At 49.0% G+C, this 26,306-nt stretch overlaps 2 protein-coding genes across 2 annotated transcripts in view; both read right to left on the reverse strand.

The window, feature by feature from the left end:
• Nucleotides 1–390: 390 nt before the first annotated feature.
• Nucleotides 391–7,007, reverse strand: LOC135183664 (adrenodoxin-like). The gene is made up of 4 exons (XM_064158868.1): nucleotides 6,720–7,007; nucleotides 2,144–2,268; nucleotides 1,645–1,774; nucleotides 391–1,432 (listed from the first exon to the last, which is right to left on the reverse strand). The coding sequence occupies exons 1-4, from the start codon at nucleotides 6,896–6,898 to the stop codon at nucleotides 1,312–1,314; spliced, it is 555 nt and encodes a 184-aa protein (XP_064014938.1). The 5' UTR covers nucleotides 6,899–7,007; the 3' UTR covers nucleotides 391–1,311.
• A 4,170-nt stretch (nucleotides 7,008–11,177) lies between these two features.
• MSN (moesin) overlaps nucleotides 11,178–26,306 on the reverse strand; it is a 54,332-nt gene continuing 39,203 nt past the window's right edge. The window contains exons 4-13 of the mRNA XM_064159045.1: nucleotides 25,268–25,542; nucleotides 23,942–24,025; nucleotides 23,464–23,610; nucleotides 22,920–23,016; nucleotides 20,873–21,036; nucleotides 20,354–20,484; nucleotides 19,533–19,693; nucleotides 18,957–19,049; nucleotides 17,349–17,582; nucleotides 11,178–14,536 (exon numbers count right to left, since the gene is read on the reverse strand). Coding sequence (XP_064015115.1) covers nucleotides 14,372–14,536; nucleotides 17,349–17,582; nucleotides 18,957–19,049; nucleotides 19,533–19,693; nucleotides 20,354–20,484; nucleotides 20,873–21,036; nucleotides 22,920–23,016; nucleotides 23,464–23,610; nucleotides 23,942–24,025; nucleotides 25,268–25,542 — 1,551 coding nt within the window. The 3' untranslated portion in view covers nucleotides 11,178–14,371. The remainder of the gene's footprint in view (nucleotides 14,537–17,348; nucleotides 17,583–18,956; nucleotides 19,050–19,532; nucleotides 19,694–20,353; nucleotides 20,485–20,872; nucleotides 21,037–22,919; nucleotides 23,017–23,463; nucleotides 23,611–23,941; nucleotides 24,026–25,267; nucleotides 25,543–26,306) is intronic.

A 26,306-nucleotide genomic window follows, 5' to 3' on the forward strand; every position in this document is an offset into this window, starting at 1 on the left:
AGCAGAAACTTCAGGTGTGAAGGGGACGATGACAAACAGTTAGGGACACAACCATTCCTTACCCTCCTGCAAGCTCATCTCCAGTCAACCTCAGCTCTTCCTCAACCCAATTCACTGTCTCAGCTTCCCTTGTTTTCCCCAATTACTTCAGTGAGGGAAGAGGCAGCACAGGAGGTCAGGGTTATGTGCCCAAAACTTACTTTCTGCCAGTCCTGGCTTCTTGCTAATTTACTTCTAGTCGTCCTGGTTTTAACTGCTTCCAGTGCTCAAGCGTTGATCCTCCAGGGGCTGCAGTCCACCATCAGTGTCCCTGCACTGGCGTGGGTCACCCGTGGGCTGCAGTGCCCTCAGAGGTACTGTCTCTGGGATTCAGCACCTCCTTCCACACTGTTTTAAACACATATGTTTTAATGAGTTGCTAAACATAGCCTGGGTTTTAATAAATGCATAGGAAAGAGTTTGGTGTGGAATTCTGTGTGGAAAACTGAGTTAGGGATCATGGGTTCTCTGTGACATTTATGTGGCAGCTTTGACATATCCACTGGAAGAGAAAGGAAAAATCCAGTCGAGTAGACTGGGGCAAGAGGATATTACACTGGAATTTCCATCAAACTCACTGTGTTCCAACCAGGCTCACGTTACCAGAAAAGTGCATCTCATGGCTCTAAAATCCTGATGATTAGAATTTTATTTGACATATGTGGTAGCACAGCAAGTGGAAAATTTACTATCTGGAGAAAGGATCAGATCGTGGCACGTAACAATTCAGTGACACCTGAGCTTCACTGGCTGTGGCTCCCTCCTTCAGGAAATGTCAGCATTCCAGCAGCTGTCAGTGTGCTCTCACTAACCAAACTCAGCCTGTAGCACCGAGCCAGTCAGCATGCTGACTCCTAGTTGGAACAGCTGTCTCTTGCTTAAAGCTTCCCAAACTAGGAAAAATCTGCTCTGGAGTTTTAGAGAGCCAAGCCTTGCAAAATTCCCAGAAGTTACTTAGAACAGCAGAATTCCTTACATTTCAAAGGAGAGGGTGAGTCACACAGCACAGATGTTTGCTGCCACCCGCCCAGGGAAATGTAAAGCCACTCGCTTTAGGCCAGTGGAGTTCAGCAGAGCACTTAAGCACTTAAGATTTGTACCAAAGACCCTAGAATGAAGCTTTGTTTAAATAAGAGATTTGCTGAACAGGCATTTACACTGAATCAGACCTCGAGGTCTACTGCAAGCCAGCCACAAAAAGCAGTATCGTTAACCAAAAGTACTCTGCCACACCTGAAATGAGGATGAGAGTTGTGCAGGAGTCGTTGCCAGCTACTGTTTGCTTTGCTTTCCAACCTCCAGCTCGCTCCTGATGTCTGATATGTCCATGGGCACCCTCACTGTCAGGCCATCCATCCACTTCTTAACACACACCTGGCAGCCAAGCCGGGAGCTGAGAAGGAAATATTAAGTGAGGCTCTACAGTTCCCACAGTAAAGGAAGAAAACCCCCACCCTCACTAGGATGTTTGGGCCAGGCTGGGTTTTCACTAAAGGTCTCCTGTGCCCCAAGAGAAAGTAGCACTAAAGGGACAGAGGAATTCCTGTCCCCTTGGAAACAGGTGCCAGGTGTTGAGAATCTACTGCAATGATCAGGGAGGCTTACGTCTCAGTGAGCCCATAGGCCAAGTCCAGCATGTCCAGCTCCTCATCTGAGATAGCACCCAGCTTTTGGAAGGCATCCTTCTCAAAGATGAGGTGACAGGTGGAGCAGGCTAATGTCCCTTCACATGCACCTGGTTGAGAAAGGAGGGAACAGAAAACAACCAAAGGGGTGAGATAGATCATTCTCAGGAACAGGGTGAGAAAAGGTCCTTTAGCAGATCTGGAGCAGGACCAAAGAGATGCCGGCACACACAGTAGATGGGTGCAGATTTCAGCCTGCCTCTTCCCTGAGGGGGTCATAGCCTCTCTTCTAATTTGTCTGGCAACTGTAAGCAGCCAAACGCCTCGACGCAGGCTGCTGGCATCCCCGCGGTGGCAGTGTGGAAGTCACGCTGCCACCTCACAGCCCAGCGAGCAGCCGTTGAGGAAGAGAAGTATTCGTCATGGTGTCACCAGAAGACAGCACAGACTCAAACCCCAAGAGCACACACAGCACCTACCGAAGCCGTCGATGGCCAGGTTTTGATTGACTACCACTTCCAGCAGGCTCTCCCCTTCCTTGGCTGTGGCTGTGAGCCGCTCTCCGTCCCGGTTTATGAAGTGCAGCGTCACCTGCTCTGCAGAGCTGCAAGGCAAGAGCAAGGCAAGTGTGGAAACATCAGATGCCCCTTTCCTGTACACCCCTAGCCGAGGTCTTCTGGCTGAGCACCAGGGACATGGCACTGGGAGGGAAAAGCGCATGCAAACACCTTCTAGAAGGCTTGCACCACACGTGCCAGGAAAGATGCAGCTTATCGCAGAATCAGCCAGGTTGGAAGAGACCTCCAAGATCATCCAGTCCTAGCACCCAGCCCTGGCCAATCAACCAGACCATGGCGCTAAGTGCCTCATCCAGGCTTCTCTTGAGCACCCCCAGGGATGTTGACTCCACCACCTTCCTGGGCAGCCCATTCAATGGCAAATCACTCTCTCTGTGAAGAACTTCCTCCTAGACCTCCCCTGGCACAACTTGAGACTGTGTCCCCTTGTTCTATGGCTGGTTGTCTGGGAGAAGAGACCAACCCCACCTGGCTACAACCTCCCTTCAGCTAGTTATTGGTTCTCAACGGTGAGCAAACCTGCATTGACTCAGTGTACTGCCCACTTTATCAAGCATCCCTCAGAATGAAAGCTGAGCTGCACAAGAACAAGTGCAGGTGCTCTGCACCCACTGCCTCTTCTCAGGCTGGCTCTTGGTGGAGGAGAGCTTGTAGGTAGGCAAAGGGTCTGTGAGTCCTGGGCCTGGGATGTTAACCCCGAATGATGTAATAGCAAGAAGAGGGCTCAGGATCAGATACTAATCATGCAATAAGGGCTGCTGTCAGTCACACTTTGTTTCCTCATCCCAAGAGGATTACTTGATGATTGTTCTGTTTCTGCTGCTTGTTCTTTCATGAAGTTCCCACACCTTCCCTGAAGGAGCCTTGTTGTGATGAGACATGCTCAGCTCCAACATGGAGAGTAACCGTGCAGAGAATTGCCTCTGAGCTGATGTGATCCTTGCTTAGGCAAAATAGCTAATTGTTTTGGCAGCCTGTGAAGTCTAATCTGGTAGAGAGTTAAGAACAAGGCCAGCAGCATCCCTCAATCACAGGATCATAGGATGTCAGGAGTTGGAAGTGACCTAAAGATACCATTGAGTCCAACCCCCTCTGCCACACCAGGACTATCCAATGTAGCTCAGATCACACAGGAACACATCCAGACAGGCCCTGAAAGGCTCCTAAGCAGTTTAAACACCTTCTCAAATGTCAAAAGAGAACAACACACAACAACTCTTCCTGTATTTTGATGGATTTAAAGCCATGTAACCCATTTTCATGGCAAATAGGCAGGTTTCCTGGCACAGCCCTGTGAGGAGAGGCTGAGGGAGCTGGGGGTGTGCAGCCTGCAGCAGAGGAGGCTCAGGGCAGAGCTCATTGCTGGCTACAACTACCTGAAGGGAGGCTGTAGCCAGGTGGGGTTGGTCTCTTCTGCCAGGCAAGCAGCAACAGAAGAAGGGGACACAGTGCGCAGTTGTGCCAGGGGAGGTCTAGGCTGGATGTGAGGAAGAAGTTGTTGCCAGAGAGAGTGATTGGCATTGGAATGGGCTGCCCAGGGAGGTGATGGAGTCACCATCCCTGGAGGTGTTCAAGCAAAGTCTGGATGAGGCACTTAGTGCCATGGTCTGGCTGACTGGCCAGAGCTGGGTGCTAGGTTGGGCTGGATGATCTTGGAGCTCTCTTCCAACCTGGATGATTCTGTGATTCTGTGAATGTCTCTAGAGCAGGAGACTCCACAAGCTCTCTGGGCAGCCTGCTCCAAGGGCTCTGTCACCCTCACAGCAAAAAAGTATTTCCTTCTGTTCACACAGAGCCTCCTCTGCTCCAGCTTGCACCAGCTGCCTCATTGAACATCCCTGAGCAGAGCCTGGCTCTGTCCTCCTGACACTCATCCTTCACATCTTTATCAACATGAATGAGGTCACCCCACAGGCTCCTCTGCTCCAAGCTAAAGAGCCTCAGCTCTTGTTTTCTGTTTTGGTTTCAACTTGTTTGCTGGTATTTTTGAAACTACAAAACAAACCAAAAAAAAAAACATCCTTTTTTAATTTGAATTTTGAACCTGGATTATAAAACCAACTCAAATTCAATTCTACTAACTTCTGCTGCATTTAAGCTGCACTGTTTCATAGTTGCGCTACCACCACAGGACACATAGTGAGGGCTCTGGGGAGATCACAGGATGTCAGGGGTTGGAAGAGATCCAAGGAGATCAAGTCCAACCCCCCTGCCACAGCAGGACAATCCTATCTAACACAGATCACACAGGAACACATCCAGACAGGCCTTGAAAGGCTCCAGAGAGGGAGACTCCACAACCTCTCTGGGCAGCCTGTGCCAGTGCTCTGGGACCCTTACAGTCAAGAAGTTCCCCTTGTGTTGAGGCAGAACCTCTTTTGCTGCAACTTACACCCTTTGCTCCTTGTCCTATCCCAGGGAGCAGTGAGCAGAGCTTGTCCCACCTCCTGGCCAGCTCTCAGATATTTATAAACATACATCAAATCCCCTCTAAGCCTTCTCTTCTCCAGACTCAAAAAACCCAGGTCCCTCAGCCTCTCCTCATCAGCCATGCCCTCCAGTCCCCTAATCACCCTCGTAGCCCTCTGCTGGACCTTCTCCAGCAGATCCCTGTCCCTCTGAAACTGGAGAGCCCAAAACTGAACACAGTATTCAAGATAAGGTCTCACCAGGGCAGGGCAGAGACGGAGGAGAACCTCCCTTGATCTGCTGGACACACTCCTAATACACCCCAGGATCCCATTGGCCTTCTTGGCCAGCAGGGCACATTGCTGTGCCATGGATGTTCTGTTCTCCACCAGCACTCCCAGGTCCCTCTCCACAGGGCTGTTCTCCAGCAGTCACCTCCCAGCCTGTACTGCTGCAGTTTATTATTCCTCCCCAGATGCAGGACTCTGCACTTGTCCTTGTTGAACCTCATCTGGTTCCTCTGTGCCCAGGTCTCTCTGGATGGCCACACAGCCTTACAGATCTTACTGAGATGTGACAAACTCATCACTGAAATTCAGCATATGCCAGCCCTTTTAGTAAAGCAACTAGTGAAAGGCTTCTCAGGAACATTCTCCATCTCCCTGACAGTGGTTTTTTTTTTCCCTAAAGGATACTTTCCAAGGCCATACCAAACACCAAGATGCCTACAAGCACTGCCAGAGATAACTTCATAAGCCACAAACCAGCCAGAAAGAAAAGCCATTGATAAGAGGTCTGATAAATCCCATTAAGCAGGGCTATCAGTTAGGACTTTTCTCTGAGGCCAGATAGCAAAGCAGTTTATTGTATTTTCCAGGATGCTGGTTGGGGCTTTTTCCTCAATGTCTAACAGATTATAGTCTGACCCAGGTCATATTGGCCTAGGAGATCTACAAATCCTCTTTATTTTGCTGAGAAAAAAAATATGCAGTCTCCTTCTAATGATCCCTAAGGAGCAGACAGAGGCAAGACTGGCAGGGAGTCTGCAGCAGCTCCCTCTGCAGAGCTACAGAGGAGTGCTGTGCCAAGCAGCTTCTCCTCAGCCCCATCCTTCCAGCACACAGCTACAGTCTGCTCCTGTGCTTGCAAGATTTCCTTCCTGAAGAACATCCACCAGGTTTTCTGAGCTCCTTTGCCCTTCAGGACTGCCTCCCAAGGGGCTCTGTCAACCAGACCTCTACAATGCACTGCAGCTGGCCCTTTGAGCTGATCAGCTCCTCCACACTGGCAGGGACAGGGAGAAAGGGACTTAGAGAGGTTTCTAAACACCCAAACCCCTATGCAATTCCCACAACTCACAGACTCAACCACCATGGCAAGCTGACATCCTGTCCTGAGCAAGCAGCAAAGCCCTGTAGGAGCCAGTGGCTTCAGGAGCCTGGCAGGACATGTGTGCTGTGGGCTCACACGACCCTTCCACCTGCAGTCACCATCTGGGCCCATTCCAACCTCTCCCTGCCAGGAGGAGCATTCCAGCAAGGCTCAGGAGCTTGCAGTGTGGCTTTCCATAGCCTAAAGAGAGCATTTTACTCCCTGGAGCTGCAGACATTGTCAACTCCTTACACTGCCTTTAACAGCAGCCAGAGACAAGAATCCCAAGAGAATCTGCAATTCCCAGAGCAACCCAGTGGCCATTCCAGCTTCCCCATAGCAGGAATACAGCAGGCTCATGGCCCAGCTGACCAACATCCCTTAGCCTCCATCCCCACTCCTCAAAGGCTGGGCTCCAGTGGTCAGTAGATATTTGTGTCACATCCTCATCTTCATGCTTTGGATTCAAGCCATTAGCTTTAGCCTCCACAGCTTCAGAAACAGGGAGCAGCACCTTCACAGGCTTGGCACCACCTTCCTGCCATCAGCATCTGCTTAGCCCACATCTTCTCCCCCACCACCTCCTCCAGGACACGTTTTGCACTGGCCTGTCTCTTCTGCCTCCTGTGGAGCAAGGCACATCCCTCCTGGAAAGGTCTTTCCAGATGCAGCAGGTAAGCCTCAACATTTTACTCACCTCGATTCCCCAGAAGCATCCTGGAGCTTGAGTGTGGAGCTAAAGCCTCTTTCTGACCTGTGTGCAGCTGGTGTGTGACGTTGCTCAGCCACCCTACAGAGAGCCATAAAGCGCATTTTGCTCACAGTCAGTGCACCCAGCAAGGGTTGCATGAGCCTGGAGACGCCTTGAGCTATCATGCTACTTCAGATCCTGCTTTCTGTCTCCTAGGCTGCTGCTTGCTGCAAGACCAGCTAACTAAGAGTTGAAAGTACAGCTGAGGAGAGGGGAGAAAGACAGAGGAAGGAAAAAGCCCTAGGACAGCCTCCCTGGGGGTGGTGGGAGGGAGGAGAGAGTGGGAGGAGGAGGGAAGGATGGTCAGAGGGGTTGTGCTTGAATCTTGCTGCAGTCCAGCCCATCAGGGCATGGGAACTGGGTGAAGCGTGGTAACGTGAGCATCATCTCCACATACCAGTGCCCAAGCAACTCTTAGCCTTCCCTTCCAGGAAGCAGACCTCAATCCAATTTCAGGAGCAACCTTGGCTGCAGTGTCCAATCGTACAAGGAGCTGAGGAGCAGACTGGCAGCTGCTGCTCAGGAAGAGAGGGGCATACCAGTTCTGACAGCAGAGAGGTAAGAGTAAGGATTACAGATTCTACTCAGTGTAGATGTCTCCCAACCACGTCACTACACATAGAATCGACCAGCTTGGAAAAGACCTCCAAGATCATCCAGTCCAGCCAACCACCCAGCCCTATTCAGTCAACTAAACCATGGCACTAAGTGCTCCATCCAGTCAGAAGGAAGCTCTCTAATTCAGTCTACCCACCTCTCCAGATCAAATCAATTTGCCCCTGAGGGCCAAACTGCAATAGCAGAGAGTTTTGGTTCCTGGCTTCTGTTGAGGTTGAGGACAGCCTGAATTGTCTCTAGCACCAGATTAACAGCTCACCATGAGAGAAGTTTGCTGTAGTCAAGTCTTATAATGCAGTAACATGTTAGAGCTAGACTCTCTAATCCATCCACACAGCAGAGAGAAATCACAGGATAAGAATAACTGGCTGGAAAATGTTCCCTTCACACACAGTGATCATAGAATCAACCAGGTTGGAAGAGATCCCCAAGCTCATCCAGTCCAACCCTGTCCATTCAACTAGACCATGGCACTAAGTGCCTCATCCAGGCTTTTCCTGAACACCTCCCTGGGCAGCCCATTCCAATGCCAATCACTCTGCCAACAACTTCCTCCTAACATCCAGCCTAGACCTCCCCTGGCACAACTTGAGGCTGTGTCCCCTTGTTCTGTTGCTGCTTGCCTAGCAGAGGAGACCAACCCCACCTGGCTACAGCCTCCCTTCAGGTAGTTGTAGCCAGCAATGAGCTCTGCCCTGAGCCTCCTCTGCTGCAGGCTGCACACCCCCAGCTCCCTCAGCCTCTCCTCACAGGGCTGTGCTCCAGACCTCTCACCAGCTTCATTGCTCTTCTCTGGACACCTTCCAGTATGCATTGAAGATAACTGGAAAACTGTGGCTTCTTCCCCCAAAATGAAAGCTTTCCACCCAAAGTTCTCAGGTGTAAGGGGAACCTCAGAGTCACTGAGAGCCATTCTGATGAGGCATCCACAGCACATCCCTGGGTACGATGCTGAAGCAGGGATACCATGCAGCAGGCAGGGGTGCACATCAAACTGCCCAGCCATGCCCAGGACCCCTGGGACTTCTCCAGCTCTAGCCCTCAACTTCAGTTAATATCAAATGTCTCCATTTCAAATAATTTGTAGAGGATCCTTCAAAGACTTTCCCCCCACTCCCCTGCTTGTGTCAGAGCCAGCAGTGAGGCAAACTGCTTAGCAGGATGCAGCTCTGGCCAGTGCCCCTGCTCTATGGTCCCTCCTCCTCAGGTCAGCTTTTCCAGGTAGCTTGCTGCCTCTCTCAAGCTGACCTGAATACTGCAGCCTTCAAATCCAAGTTCTTGGGCTGCAGCTTACTCCCAAAAATGCCTCTGTACAGCCTCTGCAGTTGAGAGGCTCTGCCCAGTCCTGCCTTTGCTTTTCAGACGCCACAGCAATGCAGAAAGCAGCCTAGTTCTGTCTCTCAGTCATTTCTGTGGAAGGAAAGCTAAGCTTGCCATGAGAGACAGGAGGAGAGGGGCCACAGCACATCCAAACAAACCACAAGGCACCTTATCTCTCCAGCAATCCTTGAGCTGAGAGATACACTAGATATATGTGCAGCAGTTTCTACAGCAAGGACACATTCCTGTGTTTGCCTGGCACTGACCTCTCTCCTTGCCAGGAACCCTGAGCACAGCAAGTGACAGGTCAATGCCACCCAGTGGGAAAGAGGCCAACAGAGAGGGAAGGCAGGTCAGAGAGGATCCTTTTCAGTCCTGAACAGTGAAGGGAACACTTGGTGAAAGCAGGGACAGCCCTGCTGGGGCACAAGAGAAATCATGCCCTGCAGTGAGCATGAAGAAACCTGTTTTAAGGTGTTTGAAACAGGAGGGGAAGGGTATGGAGTATGATCTCATTTTCTCTCCTCTGCCCCACTCCATCCAGCAGCAGATCTAAATGTAACTGCAGTCTTTCCAGAGTAAAATAGTGTTCGTTTAGCCTAGGACACAAAAATAGAACGCTCTGCAAATAACCACCCCTCCCATAACAAAAACAAACCAAGCCACGGGAAAAAAAACCCAATACAACTAAAGGAAAATATCCTTGCTTGGAAAATAAACCCTCCAAACCTTGCTTTGGAGACCAGCACACGTTTTATGGGCAGGACAGACACAGCTGAAGGCAACCTTTAGCTCCAGCCCATAGCAACTTGGCCAGGTTTCCACCAGTGTGCACATGGGCACACTGCACTTGCCCACAGCCCTGCCCTGCCTGCTGGCAGAGCAGTGGCTCTGCCTACACATCTAGCAATGTGTCAGCTGGGAAGTGAGTTTTTAGCTTGAAATGGGTTGGCCAGCTGTTTCTTCTGCACCACACAAAGGACAGTCTCATGTACTTGTCCAGGAGAGTTATGAGGTGCCATTAACTCCACCTCATCCCCCATTTCTGCACAGGAAGAGACTGAAATCAGCACTGCAGGGATCCAGCAAGAAGTTGCACACTACCTTTGCAGCACCCCACCCCCCTCCCAGATAGGAGCACTCTCAGACTTCTGAGACACCAGATCAGCTTCTTGGACCACTATTAGAGTTTCAGTCCTGCTGCAGGCTGCCTCAGTAACTATGGGCATGGTCAGTGCAAGGCAGATTCACACTGGCTCCTCTGAGCAGAAGACACTGTGATAACTGCTCTGCCCAGAACTACTTCTCCTTAAAGTTTTGTGGCTTCTAAGAGACTCTAGATGGAAGGTTAAAAGTTCCTGCATCAGTCTGCAGCCTTTCTGAAGATCATTCTGCAACCGTGTGGTTAATACACGTTATTAATATGGCTCCAGTGGTGCTGCAGTTTCAGGGCTCTGAGAGTTAACTCCACTGCCATTGGAGTCAAGGATGGGTTTGTTTCACACAGGAGGAAGAGGAGCAGGAGCAATGAGGACACAGCCCAGCCTGCAGCCAAGGAGCCACCAGAGCAGCAAAGGGAAGGGATGCAGAAATCATACCCAACTCAGAAGCCACCTGGTCCCTGTCCTCAAGACTTCTGACAGCAGCCACCTCTGGCACTGTAGCTGCTGCTTGGCTGGGTGAAGGCCACTACAAAGTTACAGTGCCCTAACCAAGGCCTTCACGTGCAGATGCCTCTCCTTCAGTCACGCAAGGATGCCTCAGAGATGGATGGGAGGGCAGTAGTGCATGTGGGGTATAGACAGCCTTCACCCTAACCTCCCAGCTCCAGTGTATTTCACATTCCCCTGACCCTTCAGTCATCCTGATGATTGAAGATCAGCCCTGGCTTGTATTTCTTGAAGAGATGATGCACAACCAGAGACAATAGCCACCATGGGTGCTAGTAATTTTCCAGCTAGCTCTGCTCACCAGAAAGCTGCAGTAATGGTATTGAACAGCTGCTCAGAGCAAGTGCATTCTCAGCAGAAGTTGGAAGGTGCAGTCCCTTCCAGGAGCTCCCAATACTCTTCTCTGCAGTCTTAACACAACCCTTTCTTTCATGTCTCTTTCTCATTCTTTCCTCCACTTGTCACAGAATGTTAGGAGTCGTAAGGGAACCCAAAAAGACCATTTAAGTGCAACCACCCTGCCAGAGCAGGATCACCCAGAGCTCCTGCTCCTCCTCCATTTGCAAGTTAAACACAATTAAACTTACATTCAGTGTCTCAAAGAGCTGTGAATTCCACGCTCCAGTGAAGACAGCTCTGAGCACTCCAGAGAGGGAAAGGGACATTACTCAAGCAGTTGCTTTCAAGATGTGAGCAAGACCTTATTTCTCAGGGTGCTACAGGGTTGACCTTCCCAGAACCACATGACAGCCTCAGACTGACAGCAAGCTGCAGTAACCAGCCAGACACCATCTGCTGAGTTTTCTCTGAACTTTATTGGCACTTTAGGAAGAACAAGGGATGGATTTTAACAACTCCTCCAAACAGGAAACAAATAAACAAACAAACAAAAAAAAAATATATGCCTTAATATCAAGGTTCTCTCTGCAGATTAAGCACATGGACCCATGAATTAACTCCACAACCTCAAGGAATTGATGTTTTATTATAATCCAGTAAAAAGACTGGTCAAAAAAAAACAAAACAAAACAACAAACCAAAAACCCCAAAAGACCACCAAAAAAACACCAAAAACACCTCAACATAATTTACAGAAACAGAAGAAATAAAACAAGAAGGGAAGAAAAAAAAAAACCAAAACAAAACCACCAAACCAAGCCAGGCAAATGTTTGATAAAGTACTTCCCTCCCCTCCCCAACCCCCAAGAGGAGCAATTATCCAACTGAACTGGAAGATGGAGAGGAAGAAGAAGAACAATTCACTGTAGCCTAAGACATAAAAAAAAAAGTTGTCTACAAATCTCACCATAATACTGAAAGCTTCTTACATTAGTTTTGTTTTTTTTCCTTGCAAAATATCATTTCTTTACAATACAGTATACATTTCCAAGGGAATGAGGACACAGCCTCTGCCCCATGACTAATATTTTCCTAATTGTGCATAGCTAGAAGTATTGAAATCAAATATCATAAGATACCACTGGAATATAATACTGGTTAAAAAAGAGAGAGGAGAAGACAGGGCTGAAACAACTACAAAGAGTTGAGGTGGACTCGCTGGCACAGGGTTGTTCCATTCCTACTTTTGGAGAGTTTGGGAATCAGAAGGATTTAAAAAACAAAAGAACCTTATAAACAGAAGTCATGCCAGCATCAGAACACAGGAGCTCAGCAGTGTTGTGACCCATCAAAGCAGGAAAGGTTTACTGGCTTATTATTTGAACGTGTGGTCCAGGCACCATACATCAGCTTGGTAGGAAACTGGTGAAATAGAATCAAGGCTTTTCTCCCCTACCCTTTTCCCCCTTCCCCGCAACCCAGACACACCAATAGTTGCCATGGACAGAGCAGGAGTGCCCAGAACCAGCTTTAAAGCACCAAACCAGAAGTGTAAAGGTCGTTTGGCCCCCCAGTAACAAGACTTGGGTAGAGCCAGTGTCAATACCCCTTCAGCAGAGAAACACACAAATCAGTGCTGACAAAGTCAACTGCAATCTTCCATCTGTGACTTTCAGAGGCACGTGGCTTTGCCCAACCAAATGCTTGCTTTGTCCTCCCCCAAATCATGTTGTGTCCAGGGGAGAGAAGGAGGTCCCCACATGACTTACCTGGATGTTTAGAAACAACCTGCTAAGCTGTGCACCTAACAGAGGTTGGAAGGCAGGCAGGCATCCATGTGGATGTCCACACAGGCTTGTATTGCTTCCCAATAAAAATACAGCACTGGTGAGGTCGTTTCCAGCAGCCCAAGGAATTCTTGGGGAAATACTGCAGTTTATTAACACTATCAGGAACATTTGTTTTTGGCACAGTCCCCTCTTTACCCCTCCTCCCCCACAGAGCCAGCAGCTGACGCTGCTCTAGCAGTCAGATGTTCTCCTCCTATCATCACCAGCAGCAACAGCCCTACAGAGGGGGAATCCACAAAATTGAGAAAGCCACAAGGTTTAGGATCATGTTAGGCATGAAAATAAATCACAGGCTAGCCTGATGACTTCCCAGAGGGAAAAAACAAAGGAGGACTCCAGCGTAGGTGGAATCCATTTTTCAAGAGGCCTCTTCTGAAGTTTAACATCTCCTTCTATGAAGGATCAAGGCAAAATCCAATTCAAACCCTGAGCATGCATGGCTGTTTCCTCCCCAGAAACAGCAGGAAGGTTCTGGGTAGCTACAGCACAGATAGCTTAGAGGACAGGAGGTGATGGGTATTACAACAACTGGTACAAATGGCTCTTGGGACCAGCCTCACAATCACTTCTTAGAGACAGAGCCTTCTGTTCTCAAAGCTAGAGGGGCAAAGCATCCTCTGGGGACAGAAAAAACACACTTGAGCCAGGGATCTGGCAGAAAGCCAGTGAGGATTAAGGCAGCAACTGGATAAGTATCTTGGGATCTTCTCTCCTCAAATGCTGCTTGAAGCCAGGAAGACAGATGCAGCCTTGTACATGACACAGACTCCAGAGTAGTTTTTGGTCCCCAGCTGCTGATCACTTTTTATGATTGCATCTAGTTTGAACTAGAGACATCTGAGCTACAGTAGATCTATACGAAGTTGTAAGGCACCAATGACTATGTGCTAAAAAGGCCTCTTGGGGAAAACCCTGAAATCCTCTTCACATGACTAGAAATGCACTGGTTCAGCAAGGGAAAAACACAGCTGCAGGAATTCTTAGCCTGTTACATTCCTACCTACCCCTTCAGGTTTCCACTGGCAAGCCCAAAAAGGAAGGCAGTGTGGTTTTTAGCTACCTCTGCCTCTCTGGTTACATTCAAGTCAGACACATGACAGTGGAAAAAAAAAAAGCCATTTACCAGAGACAAAACTTCTGGAAAGCAGGGAAGTCAAAGCTCCAAACTACACCACATCAGTGGAAATATTCCAAAGGCCTCCTCATGATTAGGAAATTCAAAGTTCCATCATTAAAGAACAAAAGGTAACACCAGCAAGAACGCCACAGGTCTGCTTATGTTTGAAAGACAAAAGCTTTGGTCTGTTGGATAGAAAAGTCCATATTCCACCTCCAACCTTCCCTCCTGTGCTCCAGCTTCCCCTTCTCAACTACATCATTCAGACCCTGTATTAAGTCAGAAATTCAGACTCTGGCTACTAAGCTTAATACTGAAGCTTGCAGGAGTTAGTAGGAAGGCACAGTGTCAAACTGTTAGCACACAACACAGCATCTGCTGGCTTCCCCAGCCAGCAGGAGAGGACAGCAACGCAGCCACTTGGGTAAGCGGTACAAAAGGAAACGCAGTGAGACTTTACCCAAAGCCAAACCATTTCAGCTCAGCCCCGATCCAGGTTTGCTTTCCCAATTCTCTTTTTCTTCTGTTGCTCAGCTCCAGCATTTGCCCAAAACTCGATAAATAAGACTGTGGTCACTCTTCTGTAGTGGTTCCAGCGTAGCACGGTTACGAGTGAATGACGGGAGAGGATGGGAGAGGGAAGGGGGGAGGAGAGAGCGCAGGGCGGCAGGCGCGGGGGAGAGTTTACATGGACTCGAACTCGTCGATGCGCTGCTTGGTGTTGCCCTGCCGGATCTGGCGCAGGGTCTTGTACTTGTCTCGGCCTAGGCGCATGTTCTCGGCGTGGATCATGTCGTTGGCTGTCTTCTTGGTCTCATCCCGAGCGTTGGCCAGCTCTGAGGAAAGAGCCTTTGGAGAAGGGACAAACAGAAAGCAGCGGGTTAGCGTGGGTGCTAGTTTGAAGCAGGCCAGGATGTTTTGGTGAGAATCATAGAATCAAGCAGGTTGGAAGAGACCTCCAAGATCATCCAGGCCAACCTAGCACCCAGCCCTATCCAGCCAAGAGAGCCAGTGGCATCCTGGCCTGCATCAGGAATGGTGTGGTCAGCAGGAGCAGGGAGGTCATTCTGCCCCTGTACTCTGCACTGTTTAGACCACACCTTGAGTACTGTGTTCAGTTCTGGGCCCCCCAGTTTAGGAGGGACATTGAGATGCTTGAGCGTGTCCAGAGAAGGGCAACGAGGCTGGGGAGAGGCCTTGAGCACAGCCCTACGAGGAGAGGCTGAGGGAGCTGGGATTGGTTAGCCTGGAGAAGAGGAGGCTCAGGGGAGACCTTATTGCTGTCTACAACTACCTGAGGGGTGGTTGTGGCCAGGAGGAGGTTGCTCTCTTCTCTCAGGTGGCCAGCACCAGAACAAGAGGACACAGCCTCAGGCTGAGCCAGGGGAGATTTAGGCTGGAGGTGAGGAGAAAGTTCTTCCCTGAGAGAGTCATTGGACACTGGAATGGGCTGCCCGGGGAGGTGGTGGAGTCGTCGTCCCTGGGGCTGTTCAAGGCAGGACTGGACGTGGCACTTGGTGCCATGGTCTAGCCTTGAGCTCTGTAGTAAAGGGTTGGACTTGATGATCTGTGAGGTCTCTTCCAACCCTGATGATACTGTGATACTGTAACTAGACCATGGCACCAAGTGCCTCATCCAGTCTCTTCTTGAAGACCTCCAGGGACAGTGCCTCCAGCACCTCCCTGGGCAGCCCATTCCAATGCCAATCACTCTCTCTGACAACAACTTCCTCCTAACATCCAGCCTAGACCTCCCCTGGCACAACTTGAGACTGTGTCCCCTTGTTCTATTGCTGGTTGCCTGGGAGAAGAACTAGATTACAGGCTGTGGAAAGAAAACAATGGTGATGTCTACTTCGCTCACAGCCTTGCTGAGAAGCATAGAACATTAGATAACCCTCTTGCCATCACCTTCACTGGGGCTGCTGCCTGAGCTACATCTTACTCTCTAACTTCACTCTCCATTTTGGGCTAACCACTTTGCTTCTTAAACCTCTGGCCGAACCTTTATTCTTCCTTGGGACTGGGGTAAGGTTGAGAGGGGTAGGTGTTGGGGTGGCTGAGAGCCCGTCCTGGGGACTCAGGTTTCTGGGAGGGGAGTTGTGTTTCTGTGTTACCTTTTTACCTTGTCTATGTCTGTCTAGAACTGTATATACTGTAAATATCTGCTTGGATATTGTGCTAGCTGTAAATAAATAGCTTCATTCATATTTCCAGAGCCAGCTGAGACTAGTCTGGGTGATTTCTAAAGTGTGGGGGGGCGGGGAACACCCAAACCACCTCAGTATGTGCTGCCACAGACTCAAAGCTGGACAAGGAGGCTCCTCACTGATGCTGCTCAAGATTCAGTATCCGTGGAGACAGGAAACACAAGGCTCAATGTTTACGTTTCTGGGTAACCTGCTCTGGCTGGCCCTGAAGTGGGACAAGAAACTCAGAGCTGTTTAGTCTTGAGAGGAGAAGGCTGAGGGGACCATATTAATGCCTGTAAATATGAGGGGTGGTGTCAGGATGAAGGTGATGGTATCTCTTCTTTGGTGCCTTGTGATAGAACAAGGAACACCAGGGGCAACGTGGCACACCAGGGGCAACGTGGCACACCAGGGGCAACGTGGCACACCAGGGGCAACGTGGCACACCAGGGGCAACGTGGCACACCAGGGGCAACGTGGCACACCAGGGGCAACGTGGCACACCAGGGGCTTCCACCTCAACAGCAAGAGAAACTTCTTTGCTGTGAGGGTGCTGGAGCAGGCTGCCCAGAGAGGTGGTGCTAGTCTCTTTCTCTGGAGACTTTCACAACCCATCTGGATGTGTTCCTGTGTGACCTACCCTGGGTGATCCTGCTTTGGCAGTGTGCTAGTTTGAGCCTAGCTGGGATATTTTGGTGAGAAGAATTAGATTCTAGGCTGTGAAAAGGAAACAATGGTGATGTCTACTTCACTCATAGGCTTGCTGAGATGTAGAAAAGCAAGAACATAAATACAGATAACAGAGTTGCTCCCTGGCTCTTGCTGCCTCCCTTCTCTCCCAGAGGGCTCCCTCAAGACATCAGCAGCATCTTGCAGAATCTGACCACTGCTAGCCTTCTGCCACTGCTGCACAAGATAAAGTGCACCTCTGTCAATCTGCCTGGGCACAGTCACATCACAGCAGAAGCAGAACAAGCAAAGCAAGTCAGGCAGCCAAACAAAATGCTTGGAAAGAGCTAACACTGGAGCTCCTGACAAGAAGGGGGTGGCAGCAGTACTCCCTCTCATGCAGAGTCCTTCTGGGCTGCTCTCAGGGTTTTGCAACGCAACCCAGACGTACAAAACAGCTGCTTGATAGGAAGCGGACCAAGTTCTCCAATTCACTGCAGCCAGGGCTGTGAACAGCTGTCAGGTGGCTGGCAAGATTCACACAAGCACCCCACAGACAACAGATGCTGCTTTTTGGCATCACTTAAAAAAATACTTCACCACTTCCAGTGATGTGGAAGTCAAGAACCAGGCAACCAGACCTCCCCTCTCTGCTAAATGGCCAAGCAGCTATCTGGCTGATCACGTCTCCTGCCCCCTGTCTGCCTCATTTTTAGAGTGATAACTCCCAGATGCAAATAATGGCAAGTAAAATCCAAGCAGCACTCAGACACACCACCTTCTGCTGCCCAACTCCTTACCTTCAAGTGTTTCTGGACCCGTTCGTTCTTCTCCGCCTCGGTGGTGCGCTCCTCCTCGCTGCGGTCCTTGATGGTGGCCTCCGACCGCAGCTCAGCGCTGGCCTCTGCTGCGTTCTCATCCTGCTCATCATCATGCTCATTCTCAGAGTGCATGGGCTCGGTGACGTGAGGGGTGCTCATGGCAGTCTTCAACTCCTCTTTGGTCTTTTCTAAGTCCTCCTGCACCATCTGGGCCTGCAGTAGGGCATGTCACAGCCAGTCAGTTGCTAGAACCCCAAGTGTGAGAGACTCGTCACTAGTGTTCCTCAGGGATCTGTGTTGGACCCACTTATTTTTAACATCTTTATTGACAACCTTGACTCAGGCATAGAGAATATCATCTGCAGATGACACCAAGTTGAGTGGCAGTGTTGATTTGAATGAGTGCAGAGAGGCTCTTCAGATGGACTCGGATAGGTTAGACCAATGGGCCAACATTAATGGGATGAGTTTCAGCAAGGCCAAATGCCAGGTCCTGCATTTGGGTCACAATAACCTCAAGCAATGCTACAGGGTTGGGGCAGTGCAGCTGGAGAGCTGCCTGGCAGAAAGGAATCTGTGGGTTGTAACAGACAAATTCAATATGAGCCAGTAGTGTGCCCAGGAGGCTAAGAAGGCTAATGGCAGTATATTCAAAATGCTGTGGCCAGCAGGAGCAGGGAGGTGACTGTCCCCTTGGACTCGGCTTTGGTGAGGCCACACCTAGAGTACTGTGTTCAGTTTTGGGCATCACAATACAAGAGAGATGTGGAGGTGCTGGAGCAAGCCCAGAGGAGGGCAAGGAAGCTGAGGAAGGGCTTGGAGAATAAATCTTATGAGGAGTGACTGAGGAGCTGGGGATGGTTAGTGTGAAACAGAGGAGGCCGAGAGGAGACCTCATTGCTGTCTACAACCACCTGAAGGGACATTGTGGAGAGGCTGCTGCTGGGCTCTGCTCACAGGGAACTGGAGACAGAACAAGGGGGAATGGCCTCAAGCTGAGACTGGGGAGGTTTAGACTGGACACTAGGAAAAGGTTTTTCATGGAGAGAGTGGTCAGGGAGTGGAATGAGCTGCCCAGGGAGGTGATGGAGTCACCCACCCTGAATGTGTTTAAGGGTCGTTTGGGCATGGTGCTTAGGGATATGGTTTAAGGTGAATCTTGTAGAGTTGTAGGTTGGGATTGGTGATCCTGAGGGGCTTTTCCAATCTGGATGTTTCTGTGATTCTGTGACTTTTCACAGATGCTCTACTCACTTGCTTATTACAGGCAACTTTGCACCTCTTGCACACCAGAGTGCTACTTGGCTACAATCTTTTGCAAAGCTTTCTGCTGGCTAATGCTTCAGAGGTTTGAATGGTTGCAATTCATGAAAAAATGGGCTGCAGGCCTAATTAGTCAAAATGTTTCTACACAGAGTTAGAATAAGGCACTCATTCCACCAAGAAAAGCAAAGCTGGGTATTTACAATGGCCTCAAGCTTGCAGACACTCAGTCTGGTGTGGCATCTAGTGCCGTAGTTAAGGACACAGCACAGAGTGAGGAGCAGCTCCACAAAAAGCACCACTGTTTCCCAGATCCTGCTTTACCTTCTGTTGCCACTCCTGGGCCTCGCTCTCTTTCTTCTGCCTGGCCAGCTCCAGCTGCGTGATCCTCGCTGTGAGTTCTGCCATCTCAGCAGCCTGCAAAGAGGTTTTTTTTTTGGGGAAAAAAACCAAAGTGCTTGCTAAATGAAGCATTTAGCTCAAGCCCTGAATAAAACCAGAACCTTTAACACCTTTCCAGTAAGGTAAAATCCTTTCTGTAAACTTCTGTCCCACCCATATGCTCATGATGCAAGGGGAAAAGGAAGCAAAAATTACAGTTTAGAGATTTTGGGGCTTTGGGTTTGTGGGGTTTTTTTTCCTCCAATCAGAGCTACAGAACTCAGTTGTTTGAATTCAAACCAGAGGAAGGAATTTGTGAGCTCTACACTGTTCTCAGCATGACAGACCACAAGAAGGCAAAAGCACAACCACCCAGGTCTGCTGTATTTAGGTGTATTTGTACAAGTGTATCTCTTGAGACTAAAAATTAAAGAACCAAACTGTTTCCTCGCTACATTCATAGTGTGGTTTGCTTACTGTCACTATTTTCCCTACCCAATTTTCACCTCACCCACTTACCAGCTGCTCCTGAGTTTTCTGCTGATCATGGGAAGCTTTCAACAAGGCCTCCTTTGCCTCTTCTGCTTCTCTACGTTCTTTAGCCAGTTTCTCTGCTTCCTCTTGAGCTCGTTTCCTCTCCTGCTCCAGCTCCATAGCTCTGCGTGTCTGTTCTTCCAGTTCTGAAGGAAGAGTGTATTTATAAAGAGCTCAAGTAAAGAATGGCAGTAGCAAAGTGCCTTTACACCTATGTTTTTCAGGAGGGACAGGTAAAGTAGAGATATAAGCAACTGTCCACTTCTCCTCTCCTTGACATTGCAACTGAGGCTAGAAGACTAAGAGCCTGGTCTGTTCCCAGCCAGCAGATTATTTGCCTGATATAACTGTGAGGAAATATTCATCCCAAAATGTCACCCTTAAAGACAAAGAAGCAAGAGCATTTTGCTTGGGCAACATCACACTGCAACGTTGGCCAAGCAATTAGTAATCACACCAGAGAACTACCTGGTGTGAGTCCTGGTACACTTTTTGACTCCCTCCTCTACAGCTGTGCTGGAATAAAGCTTCCAGCCAGCATCTGAACAACTCCAAGACATTCTGACTGCTAGAGAGGCATCTTTGCTACCACCCATCCCTTTAATACATGAAAGTTCTGTTTCTGCAGCTGCATGCAGAGGGCATATGTTCAGCTTCACAAAACCAAATTAGAGCCTGAATGCCAATTAGGACAATACTAGAGAGCCACTCGGCTCAGGTGCTCATAGCTTTACTCCTCCAATGCCTCTCAGCCTGTGCATTTGAAGTTCTGGATTACCTTGCCTGTGCATTTGAAGTTCTATTACCTTGCTGAGCTTTCTTGGTTTGCTCCTCAATTTGTTTGAGTCTCTCCATTAGCTCCTCCTTCTCACGTTCAATCTTCTCCTTCTCCTTTTCTGCCAACTCCCTTTTCTTCTTCTCGTTCTCCAACAGGGCTCTGAGGAGGGGAAAGTCATAACTCAGTTTCCAGTTAATAGCTACTCAGATTGGAGCACTTCCTAGTGAAGCCATGAGATGACCTTCCACAAGAGTACAGAAAGTTCTGCTGGCCTTCCTCTCAATGGCAAGCTCCTAACAGCAATGCTATTGGAGAAATCTCCTTTTATCAAGATCCACATTGCTCCCATCAAGCACCTGGGCAACTCTTTAAGAAAGTGATGGTGTGGCACAACTGTGATGAGTGCCATTTGCCACTGTCCCACCAGGTCTGCTGAAGCAGAAAGCAATCTGCTCTATTTTTGGCTCAAGCACAGCAAGGTGCTGCCAGCACACGAGGCTATCGTGCAGTGACTGACAAAGGCCAGGTTACTCAGAACCCTACCCACCTCTCCATCTGTTTCTGGTGCTTCTCCTCCCGAGCCTGTGCTTTCATCTGCTGCACCTCGATGGTGTCTGGCTTACGCCTGCGCATGTAGAGCTCGTGGTTCCCCATGCAGAGCGCCAAGATCCGCTTGTTAATCCGTAACCGAGGGGCATAGAACACAAAGTCCTTGGGGCAACAAAAAAGCAGCATTATCACAGAATGGCCTGGGTCAGCAGGGACCTCTGCAGGTTGTCCACCCTGCTCTGCAATCAGCAGGGGCATCCTCAGCTAAATCAGGCTGCCCAGAACTCTGTAGAGCTTCAGTTTGAGTATCTTCTATGAGGACAGGCTACAAGAGTTGGGGCTCTGCAGCCTGGAGAAGGCTTCCAGGAGACCTTGTAGTAGCCTTCAGGTATCTGAAGGAGCTACAGGAAGGCCAGGGAGGGACTACTGAGAAGGTCTTGTAATGACAGGATGAGGAGTGACTACATGTTAGGAAGTTCTTTGCAGTGAGGATGGCAAGACACTGGCACAGGTTAACCAGGAAGGTTGTGGATCACAGAATGTGATTATAGATCACATTCTGTGATCCACAACATCCCTGGAGGTGTTCAAGGCCAGGCTGGATGAGGCCTTGAGTGACCTGTTCTAGTGAGAGGTGTTCCTGCCTATGGGACTAGATGATCTTTGAGGTCCCTTTCAACCTAAACCATTCTGTGATTCTATGATTCCATCTTCAAGGATGGGAACTCAACTGCCTCCCAGGGTGGGAACTCAACTGCCTCCCAGGGTGGGAACTCAACTGCCTCCCAGGGTGGGAACTCAACTGCCTCCCAGGGCAACCTGTTCCAGTGTTCCACTACCCTCATGGTAAAGAGCTTGTTCCTAACATCCTATCTAAACCTGCTCTCCTCTATGTTGAAGCCATAGGCTCTTGTCCTATTGCTGCAGGCCTTTGCAAACAGTCTCTCTCCATCCTTCTTGTAGGCCCCCTTAAGGTACTGGAAAGCCACTATTAGGTCACCCTAGAGACTCTTCTTTTTCAGGCTGAGCAATCCCAGCTCCCTCAGCCTGTCTTCATAGCAGATCTGTTCTCTAAGCATATCTGCAGCATGCTCCAAGACCCTACACTCTAAGTGCCAGCCAGCTTTCTTAGGTGGTGTGCAACTCATCAGTGGTGTGGTGGTCAGACACCAATCTTTCAGGAATTAATTGCAAGCTGACAAATTGCACAGGGCAGAAATGCCCAACTTGTAAAGCATCATCTGAATGGCCTTAGGAGAATCAGACCCTAAACAAAAACCATCTCCCCACCACTGTCTATGAACAACTTAAGGTTATATTGAATAAGTTCACAGGACGTTAGAGGTTGGAAGGGACCTCTGGAGATCTTCCAGACCAACCTCCCTGTCAGAACAGAACCACAGAATCTACTGCAGGTCACAAAGGAACACGTCCAGACAGGGCTTGAAAGTCTCCAGAGAAGGAGACTCCACAACCTCTCTAGGGAGCCTGTGCCAGTGCTCTGGGACCTTTACAGTAAAGAAGTTCTTCCTTATGTTGAGGTGAAACTTCCTGTGCTGCAGTTTACATCCACTGCCCCATGTCCTATCACAGGGCACAAGTGAGCAGAGCCTGTCCCTGTCCTATCCTTCTTGACCCCCAGCGCCCAAATATTTATAAACATGTATTAGATCCCCCCCTTAGCCTTCCATTCTCCAAACTAAACAGCCCCAGGGCTCTCAGCTTTTCCTCAACAGGCAGTGCTCCAGCTCCTTCATCCTTGTAGCCCTCTGTTGGACTCTCTCAAGTAGATCCCTGTCCCTCTTGAACTGGGGAGCCCAGAACTGGATGGAATATTCCTAGCCAGGAACCAATCCCGGTTATCACCTTCACTACCATTAGACCCATTCTATGCACACTGCCCTGAACAGACCAGGTAGTAGAGCAGAGCTGAAATCAGGGTTGACACTATTAATGAAAATGTTGCCTGCCATTAAAAATAAATCAAGTGTAAAATAATTCTATTAAGAAGCCCAAAAAAGTTTCACTTGAGTGTTGCTGCTTACTGGTGCTTTCTTGTCAATAGGTTTGATAACAAATTTCTTGTCATTGAAAGAGATATTTCTGATCTCACTCCAAGGGAATCCAATTTTTGGTGTTAGCCTGCAGAAATGCAAAGCAAAAGGAAAATTAAGGACCCCTCCTCCCAAAAATCATTCCCAGTTCTTGATTTACAACAACAGAGCTCAAACCTCTCCTAAACCCACCCTCATATTTCAGTACTCTTATGCTGAGTGGAATCAGCAAACAAATTGAGTCATGCAGATGAATTAGAAGCAGTTTTTCAGGTCCATTTATTTTAATGGAAGACAGAACTGGAGAATGCATCTGTGGCAATAAGTCAGGGCATAAACAGTAAACCTAGCCTGACTTGTCAATGTCTTGTAGTTTTTGGCCCAAAGCTGCACATTTCATGGATCATTATAGCAGCATCAAAAAGCAAAGCTGAGGCAGAAACTGTAGAGTTTAGTTATAGATTTGAGTTCCAGAAGAGTTTTGTTGCCTTTATACTGGAAGGCAGCTGAAGGCAGAGGAGAAGGAGTTTGTTACCTGTCATTCTGCTCATAAATGTTGAGTCCAAGAGCATCTACACCTAGCCAGAGCTCAGAGCCTTTCTTGTTCTTAATGCTGAAGTAGTTCACACCATACATTTCCAGATCCTGTGCAATTTTCAGGTACTCCAAGACAGCATCTTCCCTGCAGTGTGCAAAAAGAAATACATATACTCCTTTTTGAGTCTCTAAGTTGTTAGAACAGGGATGTGCTGCCTTCCTAGGCAGGCAGAGCAGCAACAGGCTGGCAAAGCATCACCCTAGCAGATAAAACACAAACTCTGCCAACTCAGTTTTGTTTTACTAAGGCTGATGTGGACTAGCAAAGGCAGAGGCAGGTGAATCTAGACACTCTGAGCAGAATAAGTGAAGAATGCCAACTCATCCTGAAGCCAGACAGATTTTTGCAGGCACTCACACATCACACACAGGCACTTAGCACTTTAAATATATCAATGTCACACTGCAGCAGTTACCTAATCATTCCTCGATGTTCCTCATGCCACACCTGGATCCTCTCCTCCCACTGGTCCTTGTTAAGCTTGTGCTGCTCCAGAACTCTAGAAAGAGCATATTGGGATGCTTGAGACCAGCCATTGCATTTATCCACACAGAGTCACACCTCTCCTGAATTTAAACACATCAACTCTCCACTAAATACTCCACTGGCATCAGAGTTCTTCCACAAAAATATTCATTTCCACTGCTAGGGAGATGCTGGTTAGCATTGGCTGAAGGACAAGATGTATTCTGTTGTGCTCCTCCTTCCAGCATCATCTTTTCTTCTTTTGGAGCTCCACTATCTCCTTCTGATCATTTTCTTCAGTGGCAATAAGATGTTTAGTATGTTTTAATCATAGAATCACAGAATCAACCAGGTTGGAAGAGACCTCCAAGATCACCCAACCTAGCACCCAGCCCTGGCCAATCACCCAGACCATGGCACTAAGTGCCTCATACAGGCTTTGCTTCAACACCTCCAGGCACAGCGACTCCACCACCTCCCTGGGCAGCCCATTCCAATGCCAATCACTCTCTCTGACAACAAATTCCTCCTAACATCCAGCCTAGAACTCCCCTGGCAGCACTTGAGACTGCGTCCCCTTCTTCTGTTGCTGCTTGTCTGGCAGAAGAGCTCAACCCCACCTGGCTACAGCCTCCCTTCAGGTAGCTGTAGACAACAATGAAGAGCTTTAATCCAAGTCATTGCAGAGGCTTCAGAATTTTACTCTGAACACCTCAATATAAGACAGAAAGGGAAGTGCTGAGGGGAATGCAAAGGAGGTCAATGAAACTGGTAAAGGGCCTGAAGAATAAGTCCTATGAAGAGCAACTGAAGGAGCTGAGGATGGTTAGTTTGAAGGAAAGGAGGCATTTAGAGGAGACCTCATCACCGTCTACCTGAACGGATGTTGTAGAGAGGTTGGTGCTGGTTTCTTCTCACAGTAATTAGTGACAGCAAAAGAGGGAATGGCCTCAAGCTGCCACAGGGGAGGTTTAGACTGGACATTAGGAAAAAAAACTTTCCCCAGCAAGAATGGTCAGGCATTGGGATGGGCTGCCCAGGGAGGTGGCTGAGTCACCACCCCTGGATGTGTTTAAAGATAGTTTAGGGTACCTGGGGATACAGTTTAGGGGTGAACTTTGTGAAGTAGGATTAGGAGTTGCACCTGGTGATCCCAAGGGTCTTTTCCAACCTGAATGATTCTAGGATTCCACTCAAGACACCACCTCCCACTAAAAAAAATAAATCCCAGACTCTTGAAGGCAAAGAAGGTCTCAGACTACCCAGGTGCATTTACCTCTGTGGGAGCAGTTTGTCACTCGCCAGGTAGCCAGACTTGTGCACCTCTTTGTTGAAGTCTCCATATTTTGACTGGACAGCATAAGAAGCCAGAAGGACAGCTGTTTCTGGAGGGCAATAAATGTCATCATTCAGAATGGCCTCCTTCACTTGGAGGAAGAAAAGGCGCTGAGTGATGTCCTGGATCAACTCTTCTGCCACATCCTCTGGGTAGAACTTGGCACGGAATTTGAAAAGCAGGGGGCTCTCTTTGCGTACATCCTGTGCTGTCACCTGCAAAGTGGGTAGAGTTCACACCCCATTACCCAGTGAAAGGGAGCAAGTTTATGGACAGAAAGACAAGCATGCATTGGAAAACAAATTCTCCTTTCCAGTACAGAATTGAGCAGGCAGAACAACAGGGATGCTCAGTTCCTCACTGCTAAACGCTTCATCACCTCTCACCACAGGAGATGTCAAAAGCCATTAGTCATCAAATGGTTTAGGTTGGAAGGGACCTCAAAGATCATCCAGTTCCAACCCCCTGCCATAGGCAAGGACACCTCTCACTAGAACAGGTTGCTCGAGGCCTCGTCCAACCTGGTCTTGATCACCTCCAGGGAGGTCGTGGAGCACAGAATCACCCAATGTGATCTTTGATCACATTGGGTGATTCTGTGCTCCACGACCTCCCTGGGCAACCTGTGCCAGTGTCTCACCACCCCCACTATCAAGAACTTCTTCCTAAAATCTAGTTTAAATCTCCCCTCTGCCAGTTTAAACCCATCCTGCCATTACAAGACCCTGTCAATAGTCCCTCCCCAGCTCTCCTGTAGCCCACTTCAGATACTGGAGTATATGAGTGCTAAGTGAGTTCCTTTCCAGGTTTCTCTCCAACCAAGATGCTCACACAAGCACCACGTTAGCATTACTAGGAAGGGTCATAGATCTGCCTAGATAACCAACTAGGAGGACCAGATCAGACACTATGACTCCTGCACCCTGAGGAGATGGAATGTAGGCTGAGGGAAGGCAACACCTGCTCACTGATCTTGCAG

This window comes from Pogoniulus pusillus, chromosome 19, assembly GCF_015220805.1.
Source record: "Pogoniulus pusillus isolate bPogPus1 chromosome 19, bPogPus1.pri, whole genome shotgun sequence".
NCBI classification, from domain to species: domain Eukaryota; kingdom Metazoa; phylum Chordata; class Aves; order Piciformes; family Lybiidae; genus Pogoniulus; species Pogoniulus pusillus.

Bases quoted from the DNA above. Each gene is read 5' to 3' on its own strand.
- LOC135183664 (XM_064158868.1), bottom strand. From the start codon at position 6,898: ATGATAGCTCAAGGCGTCTCCAGGCTCATGCAACCCTTGCTGGGTGCA. The intron at 2,269-6,719 runs GTGAGTAAAATG...CTTGCCTTGCAG, and splicing joins GATGCTTCTGGGGAATCGAG to CTCTGCAGAGCAGGTGACGC. The intron at 1,775-2,143 runs GTAGGTGCTGTG...TTTCTCAACCAG, and splicing joins CCTGGCCATCGACGGCTTCG to GTGCATGTGAAGGGACATTA.